The 16581-nt window shown below is 34.9% G+C and overlaps 1 protein-coding gene and 1 pseudogene across 4 annotated transcripts in view; one reads left to right on the top strand and one right to left on the bottom strand.

Moving 5' to 3' along the window:
* Positions 1-12157, bottom strand: part of LOC132271274 (uncharacterized) — a 33274-nt gene extending 21117 nt beyond the window's left edge. Inside the window, exons 1-11 of one of the 4 annotated variants that reach the window (XM_059772605.1) lie at positions 11411-12157; positions 7663-7725; positions 5457-5791; positions 5253-5352; positions 5064-5141; positions 4907-4966; positions 4705-4809; positions 3075-3185; positions 2666-2707; positions 2392-2493; positions 2119-2306 (exon numbers count right to left, since the gene is read on the bottom strand). In XM_059772605.1, coding sequence (XP_059628588.1) covers positions 2119-2306; positions 2392-2493; positions 2666-2707; positions 3075-3185; positions 4705-4809; positions 4907-4966; positions 5064-5141; positions 5253-5352; positions 5457-5791; positions 7663-7725; positions 11411-11593 — 1367 coding nt within the window. In that variant the 5' untranslated portion in view covers positions 11594-12157. The remainder of the gene's footprint in view (positions 1-2118; positions 2307-2391; positions 2494-2665; positions 2708-3074; positions 3186-4704; positions 4810-4906; positions 4967-5063; positions 5142-5252; positions 5353-5456; positions 5792-7662; positions 7726-11410) is intronic. The other 3 variants (XM_059772604.1, XM_059772602.1, XM_059772603.1) reach the window with 3 other exon arrangements.
* LOC132272297 (small nucleolar RNA U3) lies at positions 802-963 on the top strand (annotated as a pseudogene).
* Positions 12158-16581: the final 4424 nt, after the last annotated feature.

Here is a 16581-nt window from a genome sequence, read left to right as displayed (position 1 = left end):
GATTTATGCAAGGAATGGAGGCCAAATTAGTTAATAACAGTAGTTGAACATTGCAGGAGTAACACTCAAGCTGGAAAGGAGGTCGTGCTAACACTAAACAAGTAGTCCCAAGTCTAGAGAGAGGAGGGATGATAATGGTATGCAAAGCCCCAATGTCAAAAGTTATGAACATGGCTGACTGCAAATGTTAAAATTAAAGCTTGTTCAATTGAGTCAAGCATCAAAAGCAACAACAACAACAACAATAATTACGATGGCTAATTATTACTTAATCTTAACCACCGATTGGAAATCAAAAGTGCTGGACAACTTATATTCAAAATGTTCATATGAGAGAGAGAGAGAAAGGGGCAGGTTTACTAATAGTATGCGAAAACTCTTAAAAAAGAATTGCCAGAATTCCCAAGACAGATTTAACTTAATTTTACAGGGAACAGAAGTCGGTTAGAAAACCGGGTTAGATAAAGGAATAAAATAGTGGGGGGTGCATAGGTATTACGGACCATAAATTAACGAGGAGAAACCCAAACTATTACCCAAAAAGAAATAAATATCACTTGTGATTGTTCCAAAAAGCTACACTGGGATAAAGCATTAGAACTGATCTCTAAGCTTTTACTTACAGGTTTACAAATAGATATCAGCTAGAGTTAAGAAGAAAAACCATGGGATACCTACCTTCACAAGATATCACCACTTTGGTAAAAAGACAATCCTTCTGATAATATGGTTAAAAACCCCTAGCATGTTTAGCCCTAAACCTTACAAAGAATTCTTCTATATAAATAAACCCTATAGAGAACGACCTTACTTGAACAGAATCTGTTCTATAGGCTCGTACCTCTGCATCCTTGATTACTAAGAAGACAGGAACCTAAGTCTGGTGGATGAACCATGACTGTATGACCAGAGCGTGATTAATAGCCCTGTGGCTGGGGTGGTCATACAGTTGTCTGACAGACTCACAATCCAATCTTTTAATACAGATAGATGGATGACTTATCAAAAAAAATAAAATAAACCCTATAGAGAATCACCAAAAAAAATTACTGAAATAGATCCAATTCATTAGTTCAATTTGATCGCCAAGAAAATTAATATTTCCTTCCTAAGCATCCAGGATAACCAAATTTGTCATCAATAAGAAATTAAGCACCTCTGAATAACTTTCTAAGCACTTTTAAACTGGACTGGGATAAAATTCTTCAGATCATCTCCCTCTTTTTCTACAAAAAACAATTTTATCATTCGCAAATTGATGCCAGCTGTGAAATAACCATTAATAGCTTAAAAATATCTGTTATGACAAATGCAGCGAACCAAGAACAAAACAAGAATCACAACGGGAAAGTAAACACACCATGCACAAAGAACACAAAGATTTACGTGGTTTGGCTCAAGTCTAAGCCTACGTCCATGGTGAAGATCTGTCGAAAGATTTCACCATGCAGAAAACAGGAGATTACAAGTTTCAGCCCCCAAACCCTAGCACTCGCTCTCACTCCCTTTCCAGCGATGTTCAGTGTTCTCTCGTTATCTCACTCCAAACCCTAAAGACCCTTACATACCACCGGGCTACAAGATAGTACTAACCAGGGTCCATGACCCACAAGCCAAAAAAAAAAAAAGGTCAAAAAATTTTTGGGTCACAACATCACACTACCCATTTCAGAATTCTCTGTGTCAGGCCATCAGAAGTCAACAGTGTTCCCCGGAAGTAGTTCTAAATAAAATAGTTTCAACCACTTTTTGTACAAGCTGATGTAGGTTCTCGTTTTATTCATTAAATGCTTATTTCCAGGAATGTTCCAAAACATAAGGAGTCCTCATGCAGTCAAAAAATTCAATAGGATGCGTTCTCAATGCCTTCCCTAGTTAACAATAGGAATATAGTAGAGTAATCATATTGGGAATACCATTCAACAAACTAATCATTATCCTTCCCTATACTAAAAAAAGTGTAGCTATGACTCCTAAAAATGGTGTTTTGGACAATAATTCATTAACACATGACAAATCAACATGAAAATTCAATGAGAACAGAACCCACCAACAAAAGCAGAAGGTCGTAATTGTACATTCAGTTCACAGTAGCAGGCTTCATTTGACCAGGCTCACCTGCTTCGAAGAGGTGAATACCTCCCCAAGTCGTCAGGCTCCAGATTTTTTGCAACTTGACCACCTAAACCACTCTTATGATGTCCCATTAGACCCCAATCAGCAGTTGTCTGTGGGTCAGAAGAAGAAATTGGTAAGTCCCCATGAGAATATGCTGGCTGAGGCACCAGTTCAAGCCCATTTTTGTTCTGCGAAGGAAAAAAAGGATTTGAGAACTTTATAACGACATTCTTGGAGAAATTAAAGTAAGATGCAAGAGCATACTAAGCTCACCAGTGCTACACCAATGGAACGAGCCGGTGATTGAGAAAAATTTGAGGAGTTCACATCAGAACGCCATGGTGCCAATTGATAGTGAGATTCCTTTAATTTTGCCTGTGACCGTCAAAAGGCACGGTGGACAATCAGGACAGCCCAATCATGAAGAAGAAATTAGATGATTCTCCCAGAAATCCCAAACTAACAAAAGCCATATTGAATTTGCTAACAAAGTTACAGATCAAACCAATAAACTAGACAAGTATGTAGTGCACGCAAATCTACATACCTCAGTAAGAATGAGCTTCTCCTGCAAATGCCTAAACAGAACCTGCAAGAGCAACAATCCAGGGAGTAAACATCAAAGAAGTGATTCATGGGAAAAGAAGACATACAGATACACTTTCTGTATCTCAAAACATAAACATCATTCTTTCTTAAGACATTATAAATTATCAATGAATAGTCATTATACATATTTCCTTTCAAAGATGTAACACATAGAACTATGAGATATAAGGCTCTAATTGAAGAATGATAGGTTTTATAACTGCTAATCTTTTTTTAAATTAAGAAACAACAAACTCTAAGCAATGGAAAAGGAAGAAAGGTTCACTTTCAAATCAAATGAATATGGAAGAATAATAGATGATCTATCTTGCACATTATTACACAATCGAAAACCATCTTATACAGACCTTAATATTGCTTACAATCGACTGGGCATCAGAAACTGGCGGCTGCAGGGAATACTCTGCAAGAAGAGGAAGCAAAGATGACACAAATGTCGATCTTTCTTGTTGTGCATCCTGGAAAAAAAAGCAATGCAGAACTTAAAATCCATTTTTCTATTAGAAAACCAACTTTAAAATGGATAATTTAACAAATCTTATATTTGTATTCAATTTATGCGATTATTTACATTGTGGAGGTCTTCAGAATAAGTAGTCTGAAATTATGAAGCTTTTTTGACATTACTACCAAAACAAGAGTGAAATTACAAAAACCACCCACTACCAAGCTAGTGTGGTATCTCCTCCCACCCCATGAAAGCAAAATACAGGATTCAAGTTCAAGTTGAGACACGGGTGTCGCATCGTACTTATCAAACAAAAACATAAAGAATTACTTTATATCAATAGACATTTTAGATTTAATTAATAACTTGGGGAACAGACGTGGAGAGTGTCATTCTACTCAAAATAATGAACTTGGTGGCTTACATATAATTAAAACATAAATATCTTAAATTTGACTAATCCTAAATTAGTGACAACATATTTATTGTAAAATTAAAGACTACATGAGCAGGAATCACATATGAAATCTTAATATGCACTTTCAAAGTTCTACAAGTTTGACAAAGAATCTCAAACAGTAGCTACATGAAATGATATCCACACTTCCAAATATCAATTTGCTTAAATAAGTTTAATTAGTTCAATTTAAAAGAAGTTTAAGATCGTAATGGTTCTATCTCTACCTGGAACCTTAGAAGCACAAACACTTCCAAGAACGAGTTGTACAAACACTCTCAAGAAAGAGCATATCATCCCAAACATATGTGCCAGGTAACACCTCTGGCATGTTAAGTGCATTCTCTTTTTTTGGGGGGGTAGGAAAGACATACATCCAACCCGCAATCGTACATATTATTGTCCCAATAGGGGCTTGAACCTTTAACCTCCCATGTGGAAGGGACGAGGAGATGCCACACGAGCTAAAATTGCAACACTTCTTCGTTCTACCACAATTCGCTAACATACGTGAAAAACATGAAACTCCTACCTGACTTTTGGCATAGAACATATTTATAATTGTAATGAAAAACTATAGTTGAAGATAGATTGGGAAAAGTTTTATCAAAGGAGTGTACATGAGACAAGACGGGGAGTAATCATGATTATCACTTGCATAAAAAAATATAGATTCGTTTATACACATGCATGCATATATATGTGATGCATGTTTTTTGTCTCTCTATTCCCATGTGACATTAGTAATTATTGGGTATTATGATTCATAAGTTAGAATTATTTATATAATTTCAATGCCTGTCATGTGTATTGTAGATTTACATATAAAAGTATACTACTTTATTATTGAGTCATCTCCATGTACTATTTTCTAAAGGGGTTTCATGTCAGCACGTCCGTGTCATGTTGTATCTATGTCTTGTGCCATTGTCCATGCTTCTTACCTTAAAAAAAACAGGACAAAAGTTTGCAATGATGAATATGTAACAAAAAAAGTGGATCACGATTGTCAACATCAAACACCTAATGAGGGCCACATGGCCCACATACAACAGAGATGAAAGAAATATACCTGCAATGCATACGTAAGACGAATATTTTCCTCAATGATGTCTTGTCTGTAAGAAAGGGCTTTGGATGCCGCATCAACAAGGTCTTGCTGTTGCTGATCAAAGGCCTAGTAGCAAGCATTATGTTTAAACAATTTCCATTAGTTTTCATGGGAGAGAGAAAAAGAATGGAATAAAAAAGATTGTATGAAGAATACCACCCACCATACGCATATAAGCAATGCGTTTTTCCAGAACATATTTTTCATTTCGTATATGTGCTTCCTATCAACAAGTAATTAATTCAATTAATAATATGGGAGTAAAAGTAAAGCAAGATACTCTTGTAGATAATATGTGAACTATAACGCATCTTTCTTACCTTGATAGAATATTCAGCAAGATGTTTCCGCAACTGAAAAATCTCCTCTTCATGTTCCCGAATCTTAACAACAAGATCCTATGCAAACATATTTATCAAAAGAAGGTGAATAATTTTATGCAAACATAGCAATAGGTCCAAAATTTATTGTTCACGATAAGGAGATCTTAAAGAAATGACAGACGCTACCTGCTTCCAAAGGTTGCTAGGATTGTTTCCTTCAGCCACTGGCACCAACCCATGTCCAGATAAATCAAACCGTGTATCATGTTTTCCTTCCACTTGAAAACTAATAAAAGAAAGTATAATTATATATCTAACATTAGTTATATGAACAATACATTAGAAATTATATTATTACAGTGAATTTTATTTGCATCTGATGTTACAAACCTGCTAGGAGAAAAAGATGTTGTAGATGGTGAAGATAATTGAGAGAAGCCAGTATTATCTACAGGTGTCTGACCACTAGGAAGCATTTTAAACGTCCCATTGATCTTGCTGCTACCAGATTGGCTTTCTGCACGAGTTTGTGTGGTAGTATTCGCAGCGTTTGGCATTAAATCTTGTTGAACTATAGCACCAGAAGGATCATCTAAATGAGTATTGTCTGCGCTTTTAAATCCATCCGCTTGATTTGCCAGAGAGGAAACTGAATGATGAGATCTGTGAGGTCCTTGAATGCGATCATGCCAATGAGGACTTGGAGCTGTCGAGTCATCTGATTTCTGCCACAGAGTGTAGATTCATAAATGTTTTGTAAACAGAGAAAGATCCTTATGTACATGTGTATGCCAATTTTGTTGGTAAAGATGCATGCTACTGTCTACTGCGGAGATAAGCACCAGGAATACATACCTTGTAGCGATAGACTGAACATCACCAAAAACAAAACAAAAAAGAAACGAACAATGGAACTACATAGCCCTCCCAACTCTATCAAAAATTTATTAATATGCAATAAGAAAAGCATGATTCAACCATTATCTTTTTTGAACTCCCAGACGTATGATACAATAATACAAGGAATTAAACACCGAGTAAGGAAAAAAGGGGGGCATGAAGCGGGTAGCTCTTTCATGATAGAAATTCTAGAAATTAATGACATAAAGACCTCTGAAGCTTAAATGAAGGTGAACTATTCATAGCAAAACTATTGACATGAGGAATACTGAGCTGGGTGGAAGTAAAATAGAAAGAATGCATCATCTTCAAATGTATCCATACTCAAGTCAACAATACATCATCTTTGTCTTCTTATGAGCTATTTTTCATATTCTGATAACCAAATATCTAGGCACATTTTCTTTATTACGTAATAGTTCATCTTTTAACTCCCAAGATATGAAGCCAAGTTCTCTTCAGCGCCCCCTTATGCTCTGTAGCCCTTGCAACCTAATGTTTTAGTCATTCGGAATTGATGCATTCATCCAGGAAAACTTCTCACCTTCTCCCAAACAGTAGCTGCTTCTAATTCTCATAAATGCATTCATTTCCGTCTCATATCCACTCCAAACACTAAGAACATAAAAAACGCCTATAACCATAAGAGGGTAGTGCCACAACTTCAACCTCTTCTATTTTCCTCCCTATAGAAGACTCGAAGGATCAGGAGACCACATACCCAGAAACTGCAATAAGATTAAATATGACTCTACACCAAGACAAGCCACTAAACACAAAATGCAGCACATTAGGCATCATCTGCATCACATAAGGTGCTGACGCAGCGGAAGCACCCGAACACAAAGATCCAAAGAAAGCCAATAAAGCAATCACACACAAACACAAGATATAATGTGGTTCAACCAAAATCTGCCCACATCCACGGATGAGAGGAGATTCCACCATGATTTCCGTAGAAATATTACAATAGAAGAGTACCAACACCATGTACGTGTCTTTTCACCATGTACCACTCCACAAGCCTGTCTCCTTGCAATCAGAGGCACTGGTGTTTTTCCAACTCTACCAACCCATAAACTATCTTTACCCATCAACTTCTTCATGAGACTACATCTCTCTCAATCTCTTAAGTCTCAACCACAACCTAGGTAACTATTTAAAGAATTCCAAACCCTGTTGGACAGGTATTGCAAATTTACAATTCCTTGGAGCTCAAGACTTATCAAACAATAAATTACCAAATAAAATACAACTCTATAATAGAAACCTAATAACCTAATTAAACTAGGAATTTGGGACAAATTTCCCAACATAAGGTATACAGCTATTACTCTAAATCTATGGTCTTTTTTTTTACAGTCTTGCAATCAGTATAGGTTCAGCATAGGTAAGTTCTCAAATCAAGAGATCCAAAACCACAGGATAGTAAATAGGGGCACATGCAAACGACAATATATATATAAGATTCCAGCAGCAGCTAAATTCCTGAAGCACAGACCTCATGTGTTGCAATGTATTCTAAAACAAACAGAGAATGTAACTAAAGATTTAGAGGAAAATATAAGAAAAACAAGATCTGAAATTGTCTATCAATGAAACAAATATAAGATACTAAAATTGCAGACAAACTCAGGTAGAACGGAAAACAAGACAAGAAAAATATCTTTTGAGAGTCCCATGTGAGAGCACTTACATATTTTTCAAGCTCCTGAATTTTTTTATGAAGCTCAGCTCTCAATCGAGTGTTCTCCTCCACCTGTGAAGAGTGACACAAGACAGACTCAGGGGCCTATTAGAAACCATTAGGAATTTACAGCCACGCATACACAAATAATCATCTTACTACGGAGCATATTTATTAATCGACTAATCTATTATAAATTTTGAATCACTAAACAGTATAGCATATTATTGGTTAAGCAAAACATGAACTACATTTCTATGGTTCTAGATTCAGCTACTAATTCCCCCATCCAATACGAGAGAAACAAAAGATCAGGTATGAGATCGGGGAGAAATAACACACACACACACACAGAATCACATATCTTCAGCCATGATGGAGCGTGTCACCCTCTTTGATGAGCAGTTTGTCGGTGATGCTATAGCTAGTAGATGTTATGGCTAGTAGCAGCGTCGCTGCTTGCTTCCAAGATGTGTGACAGGTCGAATTGATTGATGTGGGGCTGAGAGAGTGAAGTATAGTATTTATATGGATGGATTCGAAACATGGGCTTGGGCTGTTTTATTTTTAAGAGGGCTGATATCAATAATTATATGGAATTGATTGGGTTGGGTTTGTAGAGTCACATAGTATATATATACATACATATATATATTCACAAGCTATTTAATATGTTTGTTCAGCTCATGAATATATATATATAGATCGAGCTATCAATCGAAGCTCACTGGATTTTGACACTAATCTCAATTAAAAAAATTGATTGAACAAAGTACTTTGTTCAAAGTTTTTGAAAAACATGTTAAAAACATAATCTTGAGCCTTATAAAGATCAAACCTTAAGACATGGAAAGTTCTCAGGTCTCATCCTTCATAAACCTGTGTGATTGAGCCTGGGAGATTTTTGGCGTTTTCTTCATTGTTCTCTCGCCACCTTCATCATCTCCTATCGGTTGTAGAGAAACAACGCAAGACATTTTGTTCAACTTAATAGCAGAGTTTTGTGTAAAAACTTGCCAAACACATGCTTATCAAAAAGAAATTTGCCAACACATAACACAATAACCTAACAATCACTTAAACTACACTCTCATTTCCCGTGATGTGTACTTCCATGGACCTTGGAGTCACAATCACTTAGTTCAGGAGTTTGGAATTTAGTTGGTTCCTTATAAGGTGGAGTTCCAATAGATTATTAGCTCAATAAATTATGAGGACAACTCCTCAGACAATAATAGAGTAATCGCTCTCCTTCCTTTTAAGCTTCACTCTCATTGAGTCATTTCCCGTGATGTGTACTTCCATGGAGAAGTTCTAAAGAAAGATTGTATTTATGAATTGTATCATCATTTGGTTTTTTACCACCATTCTTTGAATGATGCGGCATTCTAGTTATGAACTCTTTCTTACCTTTACAGAATTGCTTGTTTTCTATCAAAAATAAATCTAGATGGTATTTTGGTTGCAAAAAAATACACCAAGTTAACGCAAAGAGATAGTATTTCTAGCATTTTATCTAACAATGTGTTAATAGGACTCTTGTTTCTCCAAAGATACCCATGCCGCCACAATACTACATGGGCATTGGGTGTATAAGATATCTGTCAAATACACTAAACCATAATCGAACAAATTGGATCTCTACATGTGACGAAAGACGAAAAAGAAAAACAATAAATTTCCTACTTCTCATGAGGAGGTATAGATGAAAACCCACTTTTTCACCATGTCCCATTTAATTTGTTTTTAGATGTGCAAGACATTTTAAGTACCCGTGCCCTTATATCACTTTCAGACATATTTCAAGCCAACCCCTGTCACCTACGATTTAGGCCTGGAGAAGATCTGACAGCCAAACACACACTTACATCAGACACACATACTAGAGTACGTGTAAAATCTTTAAAATCAAGATGGAAAAGAATTCTGGTCATCTGAATTTGGACTTCTTGCACTATTTTCTAAAAAACACTCTAGTGACTTCAAAGGTACCATAATTAAGGAATTAATTCATGTTTGGAGAGGATGTCAAGTGAGAAGAGATGTTCACGATTTCTGGAGAATTGTACCACATTGTGTATGGTGGTGCATTTGGAAGGAGAGAAATAATAGAATGTTCGAAGGGAAAGAGTCGCCTACGGCAATGGTCAAACTTTACATTCTTCGCTCTCTTTTTAATTATGTGAAGAGGAGCTTTTGTTCTTCTTCTAATGATTTAATTACTTTCTTGGATTCTTTGGGGCCTTAGTCCCGGTTCCACTTTTGTAATTGGGATGCTTTCCCTTTTGAACGCCTTTTTTTATGTTATTTTTACTTATATAAAAAAAAAAGGTACCATAATTGAGGCATTTTCATTCAAAGATTCAATCTTTACACATTAAAACACTTTTGTGACTTCGAAAGGAACTCGATTAAGTTTGACTCAAAACTCTCATTTTCATTCCAAGATTAAATCTTTATATATTAAAACACTCTAGTGACTTCAAAGGTACCTTGATTAAGGTATTTTCATTCAAAGATTCAATCTTTACACATTAAAAATCTATTCCATTCAAATTACTCAAATTAAGACAACAGTCTAAACAAGTACCGGATAAATTTCTATATAGAACTTAGAACAGGATAATCCCTACCTTTTGGACTATCTTGCAAGAAATCCCCATTGATTCCTCTCTCTTTTTCTTTTATTTTTCACTTCTCTTTTGACAGTTGAATTCAGCTCCCTCCGTTTCTATATCCTGTTACTCCCTTCTTTTAACTATGCAACATCAATATAAAGACTCAAAGATTTGAAGCGGTTCCAAAGCTTACCAAGGTTCCTAATACATGTGCCCCAATACTAATCTATGAGGGGGTTAAAGAAAACTATAAAGACCAAACAATGACCGTGCCACTCTTAGGAAGGGAATGAAAGACTTTCTTCTCCTTTTTTTTCTACTTTCTTTAAGGGATCCTATCAAATAAATAATGGAACCTAAGTGAACGGATCAGATGCTAATTGCTTGTGCTCAAAAAAAAAAAAAAAAAATCAGCTATTTAAATGCTTTGCTCAAGGTGACAATTCCCTGCCCGTTTCTTGAAAATAATCAATTCACCCAGTTTTAATACTAAATAGGTAAAGTTATTTATCAAAAAAAAAAAATACCAAATAGGTAAAGTCAAATTTATTAAACATCCGCATAAAATGCACAACTGCATGTGCACGAATGTGACCTAAAATCATACACTCAAGGGGTCACACGGAAAGTTTCAGACCCCAAATCCCCTAGTACCTCGTATTTTCGAAATCACTCTTCCTATTAAAAACTTTATAAACTATGTATACATTATTAATTATGTTGATTTATGTATGTGTGTGTGCATGTACTATACCTAGGATAAGTGGTTTTAAATAACTGAAAAAAATTGGCTGGAACAACAGCTGCTATTGACATTTTTTATTTTCACTCCTAACGCCTATAGATAATCTCTTGCCTTATCATGTTCACTAATTAATACTAGAGTAAATTGCTAGTGAGTTAATTGACATGCATTTCCAAATGAAGCAAAAGATTCGAATTTCAAAAACAAAAATCAATCATACAGTGCTAAGTTTAGGAAATGGATTGCGACCCACCCTATCATACAAGACGTTCAAAGAATGAAATAAACCGAAAACCAAATGACCAGATATCTGAACAGATAAGTAAATTCGAAAGCAAATAAACACAAAACGATGGTGAATAGATGGAAGACAGTAAACAATGATATGGGAGACCTGTTGTTTGATAGTGGTCTCAGCAGCTTCAACAGCTTTCATGACCTGTTTCAGGTCATCATTGTTGTTGTTGTTGTTGTTGTTGCCGTTGAAGTTGGGAGAGTCATTATTGGTCCTGACAGCCAAGGCAGAGAACTTGTGTGCCAAATTGCCTCTTCCGTCGATTCCACCACCATTATCCATCTCTCCCTCCCAATCCTTGGATTCTTGGACAGCGATTCACGACGATCGCCAACAAATCGAATAACCTTGATCTCCCTCAATAAATTGAAAAAACTCCTCAAGAAATGAAAAAGGAAATGAATGAGATCTAATATATCAATATATCTTGATGATAATATTAAACTCTTCGAAGAGCTTTCTCCATACGATAAGATGCCAAATACACAAACACACACACATATATATATATATTGTACACACAGATGATGTTGGTAGAGAACTTCTCAATCCCGTGGTAGTGTTGTTCGGAAACCCTATATATACACACGCAGATGTTGATGCTGATAGAGAACTTCTCAATCCCGTGGTAGTGTTGTTCGGAAACCCTAGAGAGAGAAAATGGATGGCGAGAGAGGTTAATGAAGAGAAAGAATGATTCCTCTGTGTGTGTATTTAATGATATACCACTACTATAATGAATGATGATTGTCTAAGCGCATATTCTAGCCGAAGGACTTTAGGAGTGTGCGAGGGGGGATGTTGATGTTGTGGTTGGATTATTAGCGCGTTTTTATGTGTCTTCTCCTTTCTCTCTCTGCGTTTTTCTTCTCAGAAACTCCGCAACTCATATTCTAAGCGGATACGGGTCGGGTGGACGACCTACTATTACGCAGTATTTATTTTTATTTCTTCGAAAAAAAGAAAAAAAAAAAAAACTCGATCCAAATCTAGAAAATATTTTAAAACATGAAATTTATAAATATAAAATTATTTTCATACAACTATTAGAGACAATTTGCTTCAAACAAGTTTTTTTTTATAGAGTTTTCAAAAACTATCAACAAAACAAATTTTTTATAATTTTTTATTTATTTTGTACAATGTTTCATTTAACTCACAAGAATATTTTTGGAGAAATGATGCAAAGTTAATGATGGATCTTATGTTTTCATGTTAACCAAAAATATTGATTTAAATAATTTTGGTTCATGAAATAGGTCGTGATTAGTATAGCACTCTTTTTTTACACTATAAAAAAGAATGTTGAGAACTAAGTCACATAATTTTTCTTAATAGGTGTTTCTCTTGTGTTCCGAGCGCATTCCTACTTTCACGCTCCGCGCACATTTTTGTTCAAATTCTTATTAGTTATGATATAATTTTACCGCTCTCGAATTCGCTCCCGCTATATGACTTAGGTTAAGAGTTTAAGTGCTCAAATAATTTAAAGCGGTTTTGTTTATTTAAGGGGTAAAAATATATATATAATGAAAACTTTAATTTATTTATTTTGAATATACATATAGGAAAACAAAAAGGAAAGGGAAGCAAAGTTAGTGATGGTTTAAAGTATAATCAATTTGATAATGAGGGTACTCGATCTGTAGGGGTTTGCTTTATTAGGAAGATTAAAATGAATGCAATCATTGAGGATGGATTTATTTGGGTTCAGAAGAATGATTGTCAATATTTTTATTCACGTATTTATTATGAAAAAAAAAAAAAAAAAAAAAAAAAAAGGAAATGACAGACCATGTTTGATTGACACACAATTTTCTATGAGAACCTTGGGTGGGATTTTGTTTGTTTCATATGAATGATTACCCATGTTTTATTCTTTATGCAGATTCATGACTCGTGAGACCCTCAGTCATTCATTTGTGATGATAAATTTTCCTATCATTTATTCATATGCCATGATGCAGTTTACGAGAATATGTCTCGTCTATTAGTGATCTGCCATATAAAAATATTATGATGTTCAGTTCAATATCACAATATTTTCATAACGTGGAAAAAAATTACTAATTTTGATCCGTACCTTATTAGAGTATTATCTAGAGATATATTAAGTAAAGTGCCCAACTTCCTAAACGGGGTGTATTTGTGTTAGACTCCCCTTCCCGACATAAAAATAATAATAAATTTAAAAAAAAAAAAAAAAAGAGAGAGAGTTTTTGTAATACCCCGTAATTTTAAAGAGTTTATTTAAATTAATTTTGTGTTAGGTTAATTCTTTAATGTGTAGATTTATTCACCTTTTAATTATATATGCTAAATTATTTAATTAATTTTATTTATTTGTGCATGTAATATTGATTTTTTTGTTCTATATATTATAATGATTAGTTTAGACATTTTATTGGTTAGGTTTTAGATTAATTAATATTATTTAATTAAAGTATTTAATTTGTATTTAATAATAATAATATTTATAATAATAATAATTATAATAGTTTATTTATAATAATAATAATAATAATATTTATAATAAATAATAATAGTATTAAATCAATGTAATGATGAAAAATTAAATATTAGGATAGAATTTCATTTACTATGGTAGAATGGTGGATCAAATAACTTGACTATGATTTGCTAGCCTTAAAGCCTTATGGTTGGGAATGTGGTTAATTAAATGCAAAAAATAGATATTTGTAATATTTATATTATATAATTTGTATATAGATTAGCTAGCCTACCTTAGAAGGAAGGAAAGGGAGTTAGACACAAATTATAAATTTTAGTAAGTCATTGTAAAAGTGTAGAAAGGAAGAGAAAGAAATAAAGGAGTTTGGACCGGTGTAGGAAAAATTTACCCGACTACGCGCAACCGGCGGATTTATTTTAAATCCAAAAAGGCAAGTTATTATCTACTTTTCCCCTTTGACTTAATAAATTAATTGTTTAGTTTATTTGTATGCATAGAGCCAAGGTTAGTAGATTAATAAATTATAAATTTTATCTTATTAAATTAATGAAACTTTAATTATATAGGATGGTATATATTTATTTAATATCCTATGAAATTAATAATGGCCGAAAATAATTAAATAAAGCTTTATGGATTTTTCTAGAATTTTCTAGATTTTTCCGGGGCTTTTCTGCAATTTCTGGCGACCTTCCGGCGAGTTTTCCGGTCGCCGGCAATGGGGGAGATGACCGGAGTGATCCGGTGTGATGCGGCGCACCATAGGAGGGTATGCGCGTGCATCTGGACCATTAAACAGCAGCGATTGATCCGGTGCACCGCGGTCCATGTTACCGCGGTACACCCGGATCCGTGAGCGTTGGATGGAGGGAAGGTAGGTGGATTGATCCTGTGTGGCGCGCATGTAGGAAAGATGATGCAGCCAACCAACCGGAGGTCGCCGCGTCAGCAAGGAACCATTAGTGCGCGCGTGGCAGCGCGTGCGCGCGCGTGACTGATTCCAGACGCGCGTGGGAGCGCGTGCGCGAGCGTGGAACTCTCCAAACGCGCGTGCAAGCGCTTGTGAGCGCGTGGGAGAGTGGGAAAGCTTGGCTGCGCGTGGGGAAGCTTAGGGCGGCGCGTGAAGGGCCCTGTCAGCTGCTGAAAATTACCAGAATACCCCTAGGGCCTGTTTTGTAATTTCCAGAACCTTAAACTTGCACTTTTGGGCCTATGGTTGGTACTTACGAGTTTAACGGGACATTAAATTATTATTTTATTAACCGTTAGTTATTATTATGTCCGATTAATATTTTTAAATATTAATTGTATTGTTTTCAATACAGATCACCATTAAACGGATGTAGTTAATTTAATGACATTGTTAATCATTAATTGTGTTATTATTTTATTAAACAGTATTAAATCATTAATGTTAAAATTAAATGATTACATGGTTTTAATTCAAATAAATTGTCCGTTATACATTGCAGGATTATTTATGTTGTTAATGATATACAAACCATGATTATTATGCTGTGTGCATTTCAGGAAATAAATGGACTGTTTAATTATGTCACATTTATATTATATGGATGAGTTGCCGTATAGAACCATGTGAGCTGGCTAATAAGTTTAGACTCATTTATACCTTATGCATTCGTTGCTATAGACAGATGTGTGGCTGTCGGGGTATGTGGTTTAATATTATTGGCATGTGTTGTCTAATTGACATGCTCAGTATATTTAGTAATATTATTGGCATGTGTTGCCTAATTTATATGCTCAGTATATTCATCAGTACTTTGAGAGGTGTTATCACTGTGTAGTTCGTTATAGTCTGTGTTGTCAGTACCGTGCACCATGTATAATAGCTGATTTCCCGGGTAGGGAAAGGCGACACTTAACCACCTAGTGTGAGTCTAAGTGATCACCGTCTATTCTGGTTGAGGTCATGTTATACATTGGATAGTTCCCTTAGGATGTATACAGATATAGTACTCAACCGATTCATAATGATTAATTTATTTGATTCTCTGATTTGGGTCATAGTAGAGAGGACTTGCTCGTGGGGTTGACCCACCATTGTTGTTATTTCAGGATACGGTCAGTACCCGTTCCAAGGTTGAGGTTAGCAGTGTGGGACCACCATCCGAACTCATCTACTCTTACGATCCAGTTCAGGGTAGAAGTTTTATGTATTACTTCAGTTTCAATTTTTATTTACTTTTGACGTTGAACTCTCAGGGTTATATTTAGGGATCCTTGACATATGATTTCCAAGTTGTAATGAAGTATTGTATTAAAATGATGGATGGATGTTGTATTATTTAGTATTCCTTTCCTGTCTAAATTCTTTTATTATCATCATTTTGTATTCCATGGTTGTATATTGTCAATTGTTTTCGATATCCCTCGTTTTTCGTGTATAAGCCTGATCAACTTATGTGTGAAAAATGTTGGGGGTGTTACAGTTTTGCTTTACAAATTTCAAGTGTAAAGGGCAGGGGATTTGAAGATTTATTACATGAATGAACTTTGTCTATATTACACTTTGAAATGGAGGGTAGAAAGTTCACTGTATTTAAGTGTCTATTTTCTATAAATATCTGTGTGTAATCTTATTTAATCCAATAGAGGGTGTCACTAATTTGTAGTTAATACTGATATTTACTATTATTATTGAGGTTTGAAAGTAATTGTTTTAGATAATAAATGTATATGAGTTTATAGTAACATACTAACATGTGATGTTTTCTATCCATTCAAATAGGGCATATATGTAAGTGATCATTATTATTATGATTTTTTTCATGAT

Source organism: Cornus florida, unplaced genomic scaffold, assembly GCF_030987335.1.
Source record: "Cornus florida cultivar Cherokee Brave unplaced genomic scaffold, ASM3098733v1 CherokeeBrave_3.0.0_Hap2_Chr08, whole genome shotgun sequence".
In the NCBI taxonomy this organism is placed as follows: Eukaryota; Viridiplantae; Streptophyta; class Magnoliopsida; order Cornales; family Cornaceae; genus Cornus; species Cornus florida.
The sequence above is the reverse complement of the archived record's forward strand: the minus strand, read 5'-3'. Positions and strand labels throughout refer to the sequence as shown.